The sequence below is a fragment of the Desmodus rotundus genome, chromosome 4 (assembly GCF_022682495.2).
Source record: "Desmodus rotundus isolate HL8 chromosome 4, HLdesRot8A.1, whole genome shotgun sequence".
In the NCBI taxonomy this organism is placed as follows: Eukaryota; Metazoa; Chordata; class Mammalia; order Chiroptera; family Phyllostomidae; genus Desmodus; species Desmodus rotundus.
Window position 1 is genome coordinate 158064484 of NC_071390.1, and position 19317 is coordinate 158083800.

The window sequence follows — 19317 nt, forward strand, 5'->3', positions numbered from 1 at the left end:
GTTCAAGGTTTTCATTCCCTGTTTGACTCCATGCAACTGACTTGAACCTCTAATGTAGCACAGATGAATTTAGAGGAACCTAAGGTTTGTCCATGGTTAAAATGCTAGAGTTTCCAAGCATTTCTCTACAAGGACTATTGGCTGAAAATTAATAGAGAAGGTTGATAAATTTTAAAAAGGAATATTTAAATGAGGTAGCTATTGTTAATTCATTTAAAAACAAAGTCTTGTCATTGGTAAGCTAAAATATACTGAATCCACCTAAGAAAAACTGGTAGCTTATTGTGCACTTATTTGAATGCCCAAAATTCAAAATTTCATAGTAAATAAAGTTTTTTTTTTCCTCTATAGGGAACATATTGGAGCTATCATGTCTGGAAGTATGTTTACAACCTAATCTCACCTATTCACTCTCCTCCTTAAATTTTTCTTTTGTGACTTTTCTGGAGCCAGTAAGGGAAACAGAGACTATAATGGGAATATTTCTAAATCACTCCAGCTTTCAAAACTTCACCAGAATGTGCCAAGACATCACCAGTGAATTTACAATGTGCTCCTTGTGTTTGGTTTGTGAGTCCAAAGGAAACATGGATTTTATTTCTCAGGAACAAACATCCCAAGGTAAATGCAAAGGGACAGTGAGAATAAAATTTATCAAGGATAAATGACCTTATTCTGTTATAAAAGATATTAATAGTACATTGCAATTCTGAGTCCATTGGCATCGGGACACTCCCTGGGGCAGCTCTCGATGAGTGACTTGTGGGGCTTTGGGGTATTACTCGTTCTTGTTGTACTTTATCAAAAATAAAATATATTTAAAATATATCAAAATGCCACTGTAATTCACATTCATTTGATGCTTAACAAAATTATTTAACATGACTTCTCCAAGGTATCGAATTTAAAGAAATGAATTTAAAATTGTGAATTTAAAAAAATTCTAAGTAAACTTGTAAGTTCTCATAGTAAAAAAAAAATCACACTTTGATTCTCTAAAGAGTCTATAATACACACTTTTTTGCCCTAATTTTTGACGGGAAAATAAGGATGCACATTAAACATGGGTAGCACTAATTTGTTACTGGTTCATAAAATTTCTTGTAGCTTGTATCTGTTCTTGTGTTTTGTAAATTATCTGTTACACAAAATTTCTTATACCATAATATGTTAAAAATAATTGCAAAAATTCTTTATAATACAAAAACCAAGCATCTAAATATAAATAAATAAATAATTGAATTAAAAAATTAAAATAAAAGATTTTTTCCCTGAAAGTGTGGGCCAAAAATGTGGGTGTGTATTATACATGGCAAAATATGGTACTTCTGCTTAGCATTTATCCACCGTATATGAGTTATTGTTTTACCTGTCTACCTATCTGGTGAGCCTCTTGATGCCAAGGACTTTGTCTTTGTTCACCAGATATTTCTGTATCTCAGAATGTGACATTATTTGAAAACAAAGTCATTGCCCATGTAATTAGTTAAGATGAGCTCAGTAGGGTGGTCCCTAATCCAGCATGACTGGTGTCCTTATAGAAGGGAGAAACATAGACACAGATAAGCACAGAGGGAGGGTGCCAGGTGAAGTTAAAGGCAGAGATCAGGGTGATGCTCCTATAAGCCAAGGGATGCCAAGATTGCCGGCAACCCCCAGGAGCCGGCAGGGAGGCATGGAACACATCTTACCCTTATAGCCCTCAGAAAGAAGCAACTTGGCAACACCTTAACCTTGAAAGTCTAGCCTCTAGAACTATGAGACAATAAATTTCTGTTGCTTAAACTACCCAGTTTATGGGTCTTTGTGATGGCAGCCCTAGCAAACCAGTATAATGGGGGATGAGAAATATTGTTGTGACAATTTTGAAAAATAAGATCTGCTCCACAAGTTGTCATAGAAATAATCTGTGTTGTTTTTTTTTTTTTTTGAGATGCTCTGATCTATTTCAACCTCACTATCACCTGGTTTTCACAATCTCTACTTTTAATGCAGATAACTTCTTGTTTCTTCTTTTTTTATGTAGGAAGGAAGAGACTTAGTTTTGAGTTGTATTACTATGTATTACTATTTTGTGAATAACATTTTCTTATTCTCTCCCTAGTTCTTATCATGAGAGGATCCATGGAAGTGAAGGCAAATGATTTTCATTCACCTTGTCAACACTTTAACTTCACCGTAGAGCCTGCAGTTGACCACGTGGAGGAATATAACATTACCTGCAATCTAAAAGCAAATGCTAGACATTCGGCAATCATGGAGGAAGATCCAACCAAGGAAAAGTCTATGAACCATTCTTGTAGAATCATGAATTACTCAAATAATTGTATACACATTTCCTTGCACCTAGAAATGGATGTAAAAAGTAAGTTTCAAAGGAAATTAGAGGGAAAAGAGAAATTATATAAGGGCTATCACATTAACTTCCCTGAAAGTCAAATAGTTGAAGAATTTTCTTGATGAAGTAGTATGGCTGGAGAAATGTTAGCCCTTTTATCTGTATTTTTTTTTCAATTTTTCAATTTGTGCTTTCATGGGGCCCAACTATACCTGGAAGCAGAAGTGGCATGTATGGGTTGTGAATTGAGGGTCACTGGAAAGACCCTCTGCCTTAGAATAAATTTGGGACATGCCTTTAGCAGTGCTCGAAGTCATACTACTACACTTGGGAATGAAAGGGTGAAATTTATTTTTATGTATAAATATCCCTGTACTTTGCAGTATGCTATTAAAATCTCACTTCGAGTTGATTTAACATGTCCTCTCTTAGAGCTGAGAACCAGGCCTGGATCAATTGGGATTTTTGATGTAAAGCTGAGAAGACAGGCAGGGACCAGGTTAAGCAGTTTGGATCACTGGATGATTTGAAGGGACCACAGGAGCCCCAGAGACAAAACTTACTATATATCTTACTTCTATTTAAGGCTGATTAACTTCCTAGTCACCCTCTTCTGAATTTCCACAATTGATCCTTTTTTACTAAGCAGTACACACTTACTTTCCCCCACAGAACCTGCTCTCGAAGAGCATTTCATAATATGACCATTGAATGAATGCCAAGCAGCATGCTAGGCATTGGAGACACAAGGACAGATGAATGTAAAACAATCAAGCAAGTGCGTTCAGGGTGACAGGTGCTACAGTAGAGTAACTTGCTGTGCATCTGGATATTCTAGACCTGTGGGGGCCTTTCAGATGACTTTAGAATGGTTTTCTAAAACTTTGTTTTTGAGGCAGGTATTTTTTAGACATTTATATTTATTTTAAAACAAACAGGAACAGATAATATGTATGCATTTTTCAAAGTAAAATACATGACTAAAGAGAAATTTTGCTGGTGAGTTAGTTTGCCCAGGGCCCTACAACCTCTGTACTTAGGAGGTATTTCAAGATGTGCGTGTGTGTGTGCGGATGCGGAGGGTTTGAGAGAGTCGACCCCCTCTGGTTCAGGGGTGAGATTGGCAGGTAGGTCTTGGAAAGGCTGCCTGTGGAAGGAGACTATGATAAAATCCGAAAGATAAAGAGGTTTGGATTATAGATACTAAACCATTTATTTTAATGTGCATTTATGTATCCATTTAGTCGTATTTTATATTTTCTAAAACATAAAGGAAAAGATAAGCATTTCTATTACTCTGATTTTAAGAGGATTTATTTTTATTAATGGAAAAATCCATAAATTCTAGTCAGAGTGAAATGACAGCTAATTTTTTGCACCCATAATTCAGAAAGATAACAGGGTGCACAAAGGAGTAGTCTTGTATTCTGGAAAAACTGTATCCTTTTTGCCACATGTAAAAGATTAAAGAATTATTTGTATTTTCCTCTGCTGTGCAAAGACTAGTGTGATCTTCTTTGAAAGCCCTACCCACCAGGAGATGAAACTAAATTTAGTCCAATATGGTAAATTTACTCTGAAACAATACTTTAAACTGTCTCTTTAGATGTTTTCAGATTCTTGTCCGTTTCCCCTTGGCTCTCTGCAAGATGGCCGCAGGGATGCGGGGAGACACTTGGCCCCAATTGTGCACAGTCTGCTCTGGCAATATCTAGCTGGTGAATGCGTGGTTTTTTCTCATAGCGAGATCAGTGCCCAGTGACACCTTGGTCATGCCACCCACCCTGGCTCTTGCTGGCACTGCAAATCTTCTATTCCAATTAACCGCCTGCCTGTATCTTGCTGAGTGAGAAATGCAAGTGTGGCAGCTGGCAATCGTGGAATGGTATTGAGGAGGCCGAGCGCTGCCGTCCCAGGCAACGCTCACCTTTCCTCCAGTCGGCCTCTCCTCCAAATAAATGTTGATGCTTATGTCATGAACATCTGCCCGTGGAGGGGGGCCTAGGAAAGGAGCACCACAGGGCAGTCATGCAAGGATATAAACAAGTTATATATCTGCCTGAGTTGAATAAGTACTGGCTGTGTTTTGTGTACAGGGAAGAGGGTACAGAGGATGGCTTAGAAAGTCAGTAGACAGTGGTGTCTTGAACATGATGAGGTTGTGTTTATGGGACTAAAGGGGACTGTGCTGGAGGGTTACCATTCCCCCATGTGGCCTCACTGTCTTCCGAATGGACAAGTCTTTACCTGCATATTCATTAAATATAGACTGGGATAACTGCATGTTAAATTAACACACGCACTTGTTCTGATCATCGCCATAAGAGCCCCTGCGAAAGGGGTTCTGGTCATTCACCTGCCCTGGCCTCCTTCACCTCCTCTGCCCCAGCCTAGCTCTTTCCCTTTGCCTGCTTTTCCCTATCTCCCCCATCCTCCTCATACTCGATGCATCTTTGTTGATTTGAGGATATAATTTTTGGCTGCTTGGCTCTGTTGTGGCCTTAACCTAGTGATAGAAATGACAATGAAACTAACACCAGCATAACCTGTAAGTGAACTTAACCCTAGAATTTTGGACCTAAGTTGAGTTTTGGAAGCCTACCTAATCAAGTTTCCATATTTAGTACATGAGGGAAGAAGTCCCAGAGCAAATTACGCTCTGAAGTGACGTTATACACTATTCAGCTTTTTGGTTAAGGGAAGAGTATGCACCAGCACCCAGCTCTACCACCAGATGGCCTCTTATCTGTTGCGCCCTTTTATTGTATTTTTATAGTATTTTTTTCTTTGCAGATTTCTATTGTTCCGTGAAGATCACTTGGTATATTTTAGTAATATTAGTTTTTGTATTTTTGCTCATCTTCACGATCCACAAAATCCTTGAAGTCCATAGGCAAATGCAGAAGTGGCAGAGTAAGTATTGAGACATAAATCCATCGTTCGGCATATTCCCCTTAGTTTCAAGGAACTACTAATCTTATCTATAGACTCAATTTCTTTTTTAAATTCAATTTACCATTTACTGAGTACCTACTGTGTATAAGTGGTGAGTATAAGCATAAATAAGACAAATGCCAGCATTCAAGAAGAATCATGTGTCTTTCCCCTACCCAGACAAGTGAATAGGAGGAGAAGGAAGACTGGGGAATCGAAAGGAATTGATGGACTGAAGGTTGAGCAAGAGCTGAGTGGAAGGAGTGGAGAAGAGGGGTAGAGGAATGGAGAGTGCTGGTAGAGAATTTTAGAGCTGGAGATCTGGAGCAGAGTAGCTCCAGGCGATGAATGTGAGTAGGAGCCAATCTTTAGTAAGTGTGAGTATGTCAGCAGAGTTGTCTGGGCTGAGTTAAAATGTGGAACTGGAAGTCAGGATAATAGGAATAACATTAAAAATATTTAATAATTAATATGATGCTCACCTGTCAGGATGGACACTGACTGTTAACTATGGCTGTGGCCCTACTGGTGTGCTCCCTTGCACATATCTGCCCTGCTGGTGTATACCCACCCATCTAGTGTGTACCCGGGCACATACTGGCTGAATATCAGGCCTGATCTAAAGTAATCAGTCTCTTAAAGACAAGAGAAAAATGTATCACAATGAGATTAGGCTTTGGAGATAAGTGGATATATTAGAATCCTAGTACTGCCACTTACTAGTTATGTGACTTTGAGCCAGTTGCTGATTGTATCTGAGAGTCCCTTTCCTCCTTTGTAACAAGGCTAATCACCATTACCACCCAGGGCTGAAGCAAGGATTGAACTAAAGAGATTACTGAGAAATTAACACACTGTCTAGTGCATGGTAATGCTTGGGAAAGGAGAGTGGTATGGTGATGCCTGGGTTATTGCTCAAGGCTCTTCTGTTCTTTACTGGGCAAGGCTGTCAGGCATTTCAGCAGCCAAACAAATGGCTGCCTCCAGGTCTGAATGAAAGTTAATTCTTTCAACTACGTATTTGTTGCAGGAATTTCTGAGGGCAGTTTCATATCCAGTCTTCTCATTGATACCTTCGTATATAAGGCCCCTAATGCATTGGTTGCTCATCATAATATTGTATATTTGTAGGATAATTATTTTCATAAGATTTTGTCAAAGTATGAACACAGGTTATGTACCATTATGTTTATTTTATAGATGAAGAAACTCAGAGAGGTTGTTGTTTTGTCCAAAGTTATACAGCTAATCAAATGTTAGTGGTAAGACCCAGGGTCTTTCTAATTTTGAAAATTATATTATTTTAAATAAATTGTATGTTATTTGCAAGTAGTACTTAGTTTTGAGTTTTTTAATCCATTTTTCCTGTATAATTACACATTAAAAAGGAGATAAAGAAACCAGAATGAAAATGGGTTTAAAAAGAGACGAATAGTGGGGGAGGACATTAAGTTCTTACGAACATCTGGCCACATGGCAAGCTTAACAGATACAGTGATGAAAAATGTCACATCATTGAGGACATTAAATATTGTTAAATATTAACTACACATGAAGTATTCTGTGTATTGTATCTATGTGTATAAAAATAACATAACATTCTATACAGAAGAACCAGGCATTTCATAAGAGGCGATGGCATAATGGCATTTATGGCAGTGGGGAAGCCACTGGTTTCAGAAAGCAGCTGTGTTTGTTAATGAAAAGTAACTTAAGGAAAATCTCTTAATGTCTTGCCACTCCAGGCCCTGCTGTGAATGGCCCATTTTCCTTGGTAATTCTCTGAATCAACACGGGGAATATATTTTAGGAATGTGCTTGTTTATTATCTAAATGTTTGATTTCTTTTCTTGGAATAGGTCATAAATACAAACCTTCATCTATTCTTTTAAGAAGGAGTGATTCTGAGAAACTTCGAACATCGAATATGCAGGCTCTTTCAGGTGAGCTCTGGGACAGGTGGACAGAACGCTGCTTAGGAAACTCCAAAGCTTCACATTTCAATAGAAACTCAAGCTCATGAGGTCTGTGCTCATTTAAATTGGCCTTGTATCTGCAAGAATGGAACGATGGGCAGATGATATCTAGTTTAATATGTCTTATTATCAGGGGACAGTTACAATCAAAACTGCCTCCTTAAATAATGGAAAGTTTGCTCAACTGGCAAGAAGAAATTCATGTGGCTAGGCAGAGAAGAAAAAGCAATTAGGAATAAGTCTCAGATTTATTTTTAAACGAGACAAGAAACCATTATTCCTCAGAGTTGCAAGAAGTAATTGCAGAGCATGGCTTTTGCTGGAGCCTTCACTAAGCAGAGGGTGTCACGGTGTAAAGACAACTTCTAATAGGCCCAATTAAAAAGTCCCCTGTCCTCTCCCAAGAAACAGAAACGGAGCGAGGGAACCCTAATGAGAGCAGCAAGGGGGGCTACTGGCACAAATGCTGTGGTTCCATTTCCTCCTGCAAACTGTGAGGCCTCTTTCTGAATTCAAGCCATCAAATCACGTTAAAAAGACAGAGAGGGAGAATCTGACATGGGCAGAGGGCTGTTCTTTATCAGGGAAAAATAATCTCCTTGAATCACTGAAAGCCAGAGAATTATGAGTGATATTACTACAGCTCCTCGTGTACAGCCAGTGGGCAGACTTCTTTGTACTCTGTGAGGAGTTATAGAAGGAAACTTCATGTCTGGTGTGTGAACTGTTTGCAAAAATGCAAGGAAACTGAACAAACCTTGAGCACGGTCCCCCTGCCTTCTGCTGCATCTGTAGCCCTGTGCAGACTTGCGTGGCACTTCAGTGGGTACTATGCTCCTGAGACTTTTCCTAGCTATTTAAATTAGCCGGTACTCAGACCCTTAGCTTGAAGAAAAATTGGATTGGGTGCACCTGAAGAGCTCACTTTTATTTTTTTTTTAAATTAGTTTTCTATTTTCAGCATTAGCAGTAAAGTTATTAACCTATGCTTAATCAGCATTAGCTAAATAGTCATTGGATACTAGCTACACGTGGAGAAAGTTGATGGAAATTTTGGGTGCTCAGTGACAATTTTGCTTGGTTAATGAACTAAAAATCACAGGGTTGTTTCCAATGGCGAAATTACTTTTTTTAATCCTTACCAGAGGACATTTTTTCCTGTTACTTTTAGAGAGAGAGGAAGGGGGAAGAGAGAGAGAGGGAAACATCAATTTGGTGCCTCCCCTATGCTCCCTGACCAGGAACTGAACCCGCAAGCTTTTGGTGTATGGGATGCCGCTCCAACTAACTGAGCCAGGGCTCAAAACTAATTTTCAAAGGGAGAGAACAGTGGTTCCCCTTGTGTCCCCTCTTATCCAGTACATGTGCCTGGAACGTTTTAACCTGCCTCTGTAGGGCTTCCTTGGTTTCCTTAGGGAATCCTGATCCTTTCTCTTTTCAAGTCAAAAATTTGAGCACTGCAGCCTTGTCGGAGAAAAAGTCAATAGTTCCCCTGTCGACATAGATAATCGCGAGAATCACAAATTTAAAGTTCTAGCGAACCACAAGACTAACCTCGCACAATGTATTTATGAGCCTGTGATTTTCATTCACCAGGGAAACCTGCCTCAGCCACCCTTTCCCTTTAATAGCTCTCACCAAAACCCCTCTGGCTTCATTACCAGGTAGAGAATATTAATGTTTAGGGCATGCCAAGGGATGGTGGCCTGTTTTAAAACGAAGAGTCCTTTTGAGGCTCAACATCTTAAAGGGGATAAAAAGCAGATTCTTTCTTGTTATTGATATTCCTTTAGCCTAAATGCAATTTTTCCTCCTCCCATTATAAGTTGCTCTTTCTGAGAGAGAAGTGGAGAGGAAATTATGTCTCCCTTGAGTGCTGTTTTTAAAGCCTCTCTTTGTAATGATGGATTATAGGCTGTAGTGAGAATGGAAGGAAAAAATGTGCCAGCATGGTTCTCTGGAGAAGCAGTAACATGAGTTAAAAAATATTGTAGTTCAAAGAGAGCAGGGACTGTAGTCACATTCAGCAGAGTCGCCTGCCGTCGACACTGGCAGCCCAGTCTGGAATGTCTCTCTGGTTGTTCATGTTTTACAAAGTAAGCATTGTTACACACGCACACGCAGAGATATAGATAGGCTCACACCCTCAAAAAGACGAGAGGGAAATAAGGAGAGGTCACCAAGAGCCTGGCACTGCACAGTGCCTGGCACGTAGTGGGGGCACAGCAAACACTGATGGGAAAAACGAGTCTCGTTGCTGTAGAAGAAGTCGTACCGAATCAAGTCCCAAGCTTTCATACCTCCCTGAAGTTTTCTCCCACGCTTTGAGGAGCGCGGTGGCATATACTGCCTGTTTTGGCACTGATCTACTTCATGTTTAATTCATTTGACTATTATCTTCACACAGGTGATGATTCTGCCTTATGCACCTTTGGATGCTCATCCCTAGCATAATATCGGGCATGTAGTAGTTCATGGACAAGAAAAGCTTATTAAATCACACAAAACCTCAGGAGAAATGTGTATAGAGAAAAGAGCAGATGAATAAGAAATGAATCTCGGGGGTTGGGAAAGGTGAAATGATCAGACAAAGAGCGATCAGATGGGACAGAACTCTACTTCATTAAAGAACATATTACACACTTTATAGAGATCATCGAAGAGTGATGCAAAGCACTGATCATCTTGAAGAAGAGATTTTGAGAATTGGGCAAAAGCAGCTTTGACATGTATCCCTAGAAATGATGTTTATTGAGTAGACCACGTGGGAGACCAAGGCCAGGGAAAGAGGCCATAGACTAGGACCCAGGTCGTTGGATGCAAACAATGAAACCCACTTGGCTGACTTGGCAGAAAGGAAATTTATTGGAAAACCAATATGGAACCCATGGAAGTAGCAAGAAGGTTAGGGACACTGAGCCTGGAAAACAAAGAGGAGTTAAGAGAGGCCAGGCAGCCAAAAATACATCTAGAGTCACACCACGGGATGGTTTGGTGACAAAGCCTCTGCTGATGTTACCCCCACTGGATTCTCCCTCTGAGCAGCCAAAGCTACCCGTAGGCCACCTGGCAGTCTCGCATCTCTGCCAGGCCTGCAAGTCCCAAGGGGGAGTATCTGACTGCCCGGTGTAGGCCAGGGAGCCAAGAACGTAAATATTGGCCCTCTGGCCACCTGCACACTTGAGAGTCCCTCTCAGATATCCACCTGCTGCACAGCCAGCCACACCAGGTTTCTGGGATTAGAGTTGCCACTTATTCCTGCTTCCTGGGTCAGTTAAGAGGGTCATTTCATCTCTCTCCTCTATGTTCATCAAAAATGCTGAAATTTTTAAAACATGAAATTCTTCACCTTCACATAGTTGACCAAAATGTATTGAACACCGACTACACACCAGGCATTATGCGAAGTGCTGATGATGGAGTGGCACATGGTAAATACAGCACAGCCCCTGCCTCCACAGAGCCGGCACCACAGTTAAGGAGACTCTGGTTGCCTAAGGAGAAGGGAAACCAACTAAATGATGAAAACCCGCGAAGGACCTTGCATATGTACAGTGCTTCCACATGCATCATTTCATCTCATCTCATAAGAACCTCACGTTTCTTCCTGATGAGAAAATGGAAGCTATGAGAGTTGGTAACTGACTCATAGCCCGGTCCTAGCAGTGTCGGGGCTCAAACTCAGTTTTGTCCAGTGCATGCACTTTCTAACACCTCTGTGTCGATGATGAACTGAGGAGCTTACCTCTGCTGGTTCAAGTCACAGATCAAAACTCTTCATGCACTTGAACATTTAATGCTGGAAACAGACGAGACATTTCCTCCGTAAGGTTGTAGAGGCCTGTGTGAGACAATGTGAGTCATCCACAAAGTAATGTTTCAGCACTGGCTGAAATGTTTTTGGTTGTTAAGGTGGGTAAGTTTGTAGGGACCACAAAGGAAAGAAAATGGCACCTTATTGAGAAAGAGAATTAGTACAGGCTAAAAGTGGATGACTCAGTAATTTGTATTCCTCCCCAAAACAAAACTAATGGCAATGTAAAATCACAGTTTGCAACATGTTTATGGCCAGTATAATAAAGACTAAGCAGGTTTCAATTGCCTGCAGAAGACAAGATAAATGACTGGTGCCAGATGTCTAGCAACCAAGCAAGATAACATGGAAATTCAATTTTTACTTGCTGAACTATGATCTTTATGACTCAAAATACGGATTTGAGCTCATAAAACAGTAAAGGTTATAGTCATCTGTTTGCTTACAGAATAGATCAAAATGCAGAGGGTGACTCTACAAGCAGAAAGAAATTCCTAAGGGTGAAGAATCTGTAGGCAGAACAGGGTGATTCCGTTTATTCATTCATTGAATGCCTCTATGTGACAGCCATTTATGTCAGGTATGAAGGAATCAATGATAAAGCATATGCAGATAAACCTTTTCTCCATCTCCACACAGACTCTCCTCCCCGCCTGACCCATCCTGCCTCCCTCGCCACCCCCTGCAAACCTCCCCTCCTCCTACCCCACCTTCATCTAGTAAACTCCCTCCTTGGCTCAGGGGACACCTCCTCAGGGAAGTCACACTGGAACTCCCAGGCTAGGTGGTTTTAGGATCACTGTTAATAACAACAGATGGAGCTTTGCACACAGTAGGGAGTCAGCACCTGGAATACTGGACATCTATTTTAAGCTGCCATAACCGGTTCTGTCGGCCCTGAAAGGCTACTGGCTATCTAGGGCTTGCACAGAAGTGCCAGCGTTTCGGTGGGATGACAAGGTTAGATGTGCAACAGGATTAAAGTCCTGTGTTGCTCTGGCAATGAGAGAAATCACTACGACAGGAACTTAGAGAACTGAACCGCCAGACCTGGAAATGTCCACATCTGTCTTGACCTCAGTCATCTGTGGAGGTTAACTTGATTCCCCCATTTTTGGAGGAGCTCTTATGAGGAAACCAAGTCCTTTGCGGGTAACAGTTTAGACACTTAACTGCCATTGTCTCCACCGAGGGTGGTGGCTGAATCCCCCAGAGTATGAAGGAGAGATAGGACGTGTGGAGGTCATCATTTCCAACCCTGGCTGTCCTCATCCCCTGCTGCGGAGCACACACTCGAGCCCTACGACATCCTGAGCAGACCCCTTGGGTGGGCTTAAAAAGATGCTGGTAAAAATATTGTTTTGCTCCTTGCAAAGTTTTTATTTTTCAAGTGCATCAAATACACCCTTATCACCTCACTTTACCCTTACCGTCATCTTCCTCCATAAGCCCAAGGCAGCCACACAAGCTTTGCTGACACCACAGGGAACGGGTCTCAGTGGTTCAGGTGTCAGGAGCCGCTGGAACTTTCACACCGCAGGACTCGGGTGCGGGGAGGCGGGACCTTGCCTGCAGAGGCTGCCGGGCTGCTGGGCTGCTGCGGCCAGCGAAGCCGCACAGGCGCCCCCTGTAGGTGGATTTACCTGGTCCAGTGCCTTCCTTCAGGCCTGTGGGCTCAGCCACCCGCAACGGCAGCACACTGAGAAGCACCCGTGGTGTAACCCTGCTCACGTCAATAGGTTTATGAAACCAGAAGGCGAATGTGTTAATTCACAGAGTAACGCAAGTGAGAGAAATATGAACCAAAAGCTTTCTGACAGCAAGCGCGTGTGTCCTCTCTCCTTAGAGCCAGATGGGAAGTCAAATCACAGCCATGCCTTGTTTTCGCAGGTCTTAAAGTGGCCTTTGCCAGCATAGCTGGAGGGGCCCTTCCCCCCAGTTTAGCGATAGCCTGATGGGTTGCCTGACACAGCACTTTTAACAGTTAGCAGGTTTTGGCCTGGGGAACCATTTCTGAAGATGACTCGGTGTGTTTCTGCTCTGATTATGGGTTGATATGATACATGGACTCTCAGAGGACAATCTTGTTTTCCTTATTCCCCAATTCCTAGGTGGCACCCTAGTTGACTCAGCCTGTAGCCCTTCTACCTGAACCCTCTTATTAAGGACAATGATGCACAAAGAGGTTAAATGATGTTCAACACGTCTTTACTGAGGACCCATCATGTGTCATGCTCCCAGGTGGCTTCTGGGGAATATTACCGTGCATAAAACACAGCCGTTGTACACAAGGAGGCAGACAAACGAGCAATTACAGCAACATTGGATAAATTCGCCGTTGGGGAAGTAGCGGTCACACAGGGTCACCTGTGGTGTGGACACCTAACCCTGCTGACCACTCCTTGTTTTGTTTTTAGCGATTTCAGCTTTCCAATGTAGTAACCAAGTAAAACACAGTTGAACAAGGAGATAAGAGGATAAAAAAAATGATGAGGCCATCCTTTAGCAGCCAAGAGAGCCCTGGTAGGAGGAGGAAGTTTTAGCTGTGGCTTCCCTGTGGGAGATGGACCTTGTCGTTGACCCGAAAACCACCAGGAACAAAGCAAACAGAACATCTTGCAAGTTCCTGTCGCTCTGTGGGAATCACAAATTACCTTGGAAGGATGAATTGAGGTTAGACACCAGATGTCATAGCTATAAAAAAAAAAAAACCCACTTGGAAAGTGGTAGAAATCTTAAAAAAGAGAAAAGAAAAAGATTATCAGAGGGCAACCTGGACATTGTCATGGGCAGTGTGATAGGGGCTTTACTCGAGAACATAGCGCATGGAGTCTTATTTTCAAAGTTTCTACTGCTGGAAATCCATTTTCTTCACTGGATTCAGCCAGGTCGAAATTCCAACTGGGGCTTTAGCGTTTTTCGGCTCTCCTGAAGCTCCCAGAATAAGTCAACAAAATGTTTGGTTCAGAGATTTGACAAATTCATGGTAAGACTTTAGGAATGTTTTAAAAATATTTCTGACTGCTACTACTGCCTTAACTAGTGCTGGTGAATTGATATTATTTGAAAAAACTCTATCTCCCAGTGTAGAACAAAAAGAAAAATTCCACCTGTTTTAACTGTTCTGAAGAAGTTATTGAAATGACGTATCTTACTTTTTGCCTTTTTATCAATTTTTCAGAAATCTTGCTATTAGCATTTAAGTTACATGACTGACCTTGGATACCAGAGAATAATGAGAATAAATGTCCCAGAGAATAATGTCCCACTAGAGAGTTACTTTGGACTAGTCATCATTTGACAGAAAATAGCTTTCTACAGTAAAATACGGTTACGCCACATTTCAAAATATCAGCAAACCAAATGAATAAGCTAATGGCGAGCAATGTGGCTTTCCAACTAGAAGATCTCTGTCAATTTTTTACAATAATTATTTAGTTTCAAGAATAGACTGTTTTGATATTTTAACCTAATTGTGTAAACAATTATTTGCATGGTAAATTCATTCTGAAGCTTGATAGGTCACCTCATTTCCATCCATGCTCAGGGCTTTGTATAAAAAGCAGAGATATTGGGGAAGCAAAAACCACATGTATTATGTATTATAGAACTCAAGTTTCAGTATAAAAGCTAGTAAAGCAAGGCCCCAAACCCCAGTGGAATAAAAGAGATGCCATTATGCCATGGACTTGAAGTTTCATCTTCTACCTTGAAGTCAGCTGAAGATAATATTAGAAGAATTTGATAGAGTCACATAGTCATAAGTAAAAAAAAGACACTAGAATTCACTGAATCTGTAACTTTGCTTCTTGGTAAAACTGTCTCCGAAATAAAGGATGTCATTAATATTCTTCTTAAGGGCATATTTTTAAAACATATGATAGAAAGACATGTTTGCAGTCAGTTTCCAAACTAAAATTCTTTTCTTACTATTTGACATTGTACTTAAACATTTTTTTCTTTACTTTGCTCCTTCTTAACCATGCTTCAGGTCTTGTCGCCAGGAAGCGGGACCAGAGGACTAGTAAAAGGAAAGAAATAGAGTTGAGAGAATTGGGTTAAAGGTGTCAGAGTTGTAGGCAGGAAATGTAATGAATGGTAGAAACTGCCAAAATCCTTTATAGGTGGAGGGCTTGGTTCTCTTACTATATCAGAAAATGTTGTGTCCAGTTTTGCATTGCTATTGACTATTTATAGACTGAAACAGCTCTCATTCTTTAATAGAAGGGACTGTGCAGAGGCTGCCTTTGACTCAGGTCAAGGAAGTGCTTTCCCCAATACCAGAGCTTGAAGTTCCTTCCCCAATGCATCAGCAGGAGCAGTACACGAGGTGAGTAACCATTTCGCTTTGTTGATGATTCGCCTTTATTCATTATAAACGTGAAGAGATCCAGGGAAGGAAAGTATACTTCAAACTACGTTTCTCTCTGAGAGTAGGAGTTGAAAAGGATGAACTTGCAAAATCAGCTCATATGAATGAGATGACATGAGATAAAATTACTTTTTTCTCCAAGGTGTAGGAAGGACCAGTAAACTGATCTGTTAGTCTGTTAACACACGCGCCTGAACTGCCAGCGCATCCCTTGCTTGGCACTGTGTCCTGGGGTTGAGTCATACCTGCAGCAGGCCAATCATTGTTTCAGATGGAGCATGAGAAAAAAGAGCATGTAAATTTGGAAAGCAGAACTACCCACTGACCACACTGTCTTCTTGGATGGAATGGAGGCTCCATTATATAACGTAGGATTGAAAGAACCCTTAATCAATGACTTGAGGAAGATTGTTGGTGTTCTTGTAAGACATACTTTTGATAAATGGTTTTTAAATTGTTTTCCACTAATTCTTTTCAGGTAATACTTAACAAAACTTTTGTGTGGTTAATACTTGCCTTTTTTTCCCCTCTTAATCTTCAGAAGATCCTTCTGAAGTCCTCTGGACAACTTGGACCAAGCCCTTTGGAGAATACCCATAATTCTATTTTGGGAATGAGTTAACTGGTAAAAACATGAGTGCAACTGAGGATGCACGACAGTAAATAGCAGGGACACCGACCGGTTAGTGAAAACCAGCTCGAGAGCACTCATTGGACCCATGAGATCAAAGCAATGAGAGTGTTTTCCCACGAAGCCATGATGAGTCATGGAAACAAGCTGATGAAACCCATGGAAATAGCACAAGAATGCCTATTCTCCTTGTTTATCCATCTTCATGCAGCTTACAATGGCCCCAGGGTTTTGATTTTGAGGAGTCAGCAACAGGGTAGAGCATGAAAATCTTTTCTCTCATTGGCTCACATTGCAGATTCTGATTTGATGGCTTTTCCTGGGCAGATGGATTGTTTCTACTTGAGAGGCCCTGGGATGCTTGTTTCTGCATTTGTTTGGATTTGGAAATCTGGCCTCCTTTTGGCACTGAGAATGTTAAAAAAAATAAAAGATACTAAAATAAAATGAATTCAAGTGAAATATTAAGTGGAACTTCAATATTTAAATCTAATAGCAAAATGTGTCCTCTGATTCTTTTGGCTTTCATATTTGTACAGCTATCATTGATATCAGGAATGGTTATAGTTACTACTTACAAGAAAAGCATGTATATAAGAGGGAAGTTCTTATTGGAAAATATAAAAATACCTTCTCAGAGTTAAGGTGGAATTTAACCTCTTGTCCTCATTATTTGCTTAAAATTGCCTAGCTGAGTAGAATCCCAGACTTGGGAATTCTGCTAGTCTCACTTTTTCTTGTGTGTGTATCCCTGATTATTAGGCGAGTCAGGCTCAGGTCTGGAATATTCAGCAGGAGCGTAGGGGTGTCACACTCCATGAGGTATGGGTACTATACAATTTCTGAGAAGCCAAACTCTTCTTTCCTTGCACATCCCCTATTCTGTCCAGACAAGTGACTTGGAAATCAGTGGGAACTGGCCTTACCAAAGGCATAAATTAAGCTTCAAGTTCTGCCAAATTGTGTGAGCTTTCTGGAAGCTAATTTCACTTATTTATTAAAATAATAGACTTGAACAGATATTATGAAGCATTCAAAGATATAGTTAGCCTGCTCTCTGCCCACGAGTGTGTAGTCTGGTAGAGGAGATAGAACTTGCATACCACTAGTTACAATACCAGACACAATCGCGTAGGATAAATGTGTCATTTACAGGCTCCGTGCTTCCTGCTGAGAGTTCACAGGCCTATAGTATCTGTTAAGGTCTATTTTCTTTTCTGTCTACACGTTTCTTAATAATCTCCAGCTATTGGCGCTATTCTGATGGGTGGTGATTTTAGGGGAAGTGGAAGTCTTTACATTTTAAAAATCTAAATAAGGTATGTTGTCAGATTACCCAGAGGTCTGACGAACACAAGATACATTAAAAATACCTCTGTGAACAAGCAATCCTATACTTTAGTAAAGACAGGGTGGTGAAGCAGCTTCTGTGAGGTGAGGGACAAGATGAAGTGTGCATGCACGAACGGGGGGAAAACAGAACATTTTGGCAAAAATATGATACATCATAAAATCTTCTGGAAGAGTTAATGTTTTCCACCTCCTGAGAGTTAAGGCTGTTACCAGAAGAAAATAGGGAGATAATATTGCTGCTTACTAGAAGAATATCATTTTGAGGGTTATTAGTTAGGATACATTCATCTCCAAATAACAGCAGGCCCTAGTCAAAATGTCTTAAATGATAAGAAGATTTATTATCTTACCTAACAGGAATTCTGGGTAGTGTTTCCAGAAATTCTTGGTTAGTTAATTCAAGAACTCACATCATCAATCATCCAGTTTCTTTCCTCTCTTCTCTGCCATCTTCAGCTTTTGTCTTCAGGCTTCCCTGTCATGATTCACAGAAGCGATTGTATTAAATGTTAGTATCACATCATCAACAATCATCACATCCTGTCATAATGTCCTTTTTAAGAGTAAAGAAACTTTTACAAGAAGTCCCCCACCCCTCACCCAGCAGATTTTTCCTCACATCAGAGCATCTAAAACTGGATCACAGATCCACCCTTAAACCAACCAGTGACGGGTGGGGGGGAGACCCTCGGGATGTCAAGGGTCAAGATTTGCCTGGTGCTTATGGAAGAGAGAAGAACTGACCATCAGAACAGAACCAGAGCTCTGTGAACATGGAAGAAGGGTGCTGGGTGCCTCTGTGAATGTTCCTCCTCAGTTGCAAGTTGATGTGCAGAGAGAAACTCACTAAGGACAAAACATGAACTTGTTTTCTCCTCAAAATGATCCCCTGAGGTGTGCTGAGGCTGTTCCTCAAGCATGTGTCATTGCCCATCCTATTGTGATGGTGTCCGCCATGTTGTCATGGGGCCATTATCTCCCTCCAAAGGCACATCTCTTTTCAGATGTAAATAGCCCACCTATTTTCACATAGAAAAGTGATACCAGTGTGTGGTGTCACAAAGGTGGACACATTTGCAGTAAAGAGCTTCACAGTGGTCATTACCTTTCTCTCATAACCCTACACCGATTCCCCCTTAGGGAATTACCTCTCACCCACCGAAGGACATCTTGGTGGGACTGTAAATCAAGGTTTCTTGCCCACCCGCTGAGGAGTGGTACGGGAGCTGAGCTAGGTCCATTTGACCCTCTATTTTTGATTTACAAGAGCACCGACAGAAGGGTGGGAAATGAGTAGAGCAGCAGAATTGAGTGGTTTCTGCTTTCAGACATCCCGATATATCCCCTCTGGCCACCACCCTGCCTCAGTTTTGACCCTGTGAGCTATCATTAATATCTTTGTAAAAATATATTTTTCCTGCTTAAGTTTCTGAGCTAGTTTCTGTTGCCTGCTAGATACAAAATTTATTGTAATTCATGAAGTTATAGGATGTCTCAGCTGTAAGAAACTTTATAAATCAATCATCTGGCTGCACCCCATTTTATAGCCGGGGAAACTGGAGCCCCAGAGGTTGAGCGTTTTACCCTAGATCACATCACAGTTTGTCAGTGGCAGAACTTTGACTAAGACAACATCTCCTTGGCCCATGGTAGTGCAGTCGGCTTTTCATTTAATTCCCTTTTTAGTATAAAGCACAGTCTCTGCGTCCATCTCTTCCCACCCCCACCCTCTGCAAATCTCAATGGAGAATAGTGACTTAAAACCTTCATTTTTTTATTCCAAACCGACAATTTGCTTTGTGTAGTTTAAAAACTCGCTTCGCAGATTGTCCTTTCAGAGATTTGGCATCTGGTAAAGACAGGCGTCAGTTTATATCCTTATATGGAGCCCCGATTCTT

General features: G+C 41.1%; 1 protein-coding gene across 3 annotated transcripts in view; it reads left to right on the forward strand.

Moving 5' to 3' along the window:
• Positions 1–16520, forward strand: part of TMEM156 (transmembrane protein 156) — a 29008-nt gene extending 12488 nt beyond the window's left edge. Inside the window, exons 2-7 of one of the 3 annotated variants that reach the window (XM_024573946.4) lie at positions 352–621; positions 2105–2365; positions 5132–5251; positions 7132–7215; positions 15287–15392; positions 15976–16520. In XM_024573946.4, coding sequence (XP_024429714.2) covers positions 352–621; positions 2105–2365; positions 5132–5251; positions 7132–7215; positions 15287–15392; positions 15976–15988 — 854 coding nt within the window. In that variant the 3' untranslated portion in view covers positions 15989–16520. The remainder of the gene's footprint in view (positions 1–351; positions 622–2104; positions 2366–5131; positions 5252–7131; positions 7216–15286; positions 15393–15975) is intronic. The other 2 variants (XM_071221125.1, XM_045182877.3) reach the window with 2 other exon arrangements.
• The last annotated feature ends 2797 nt before the right edge of the window (positions 16521–19317 follow it).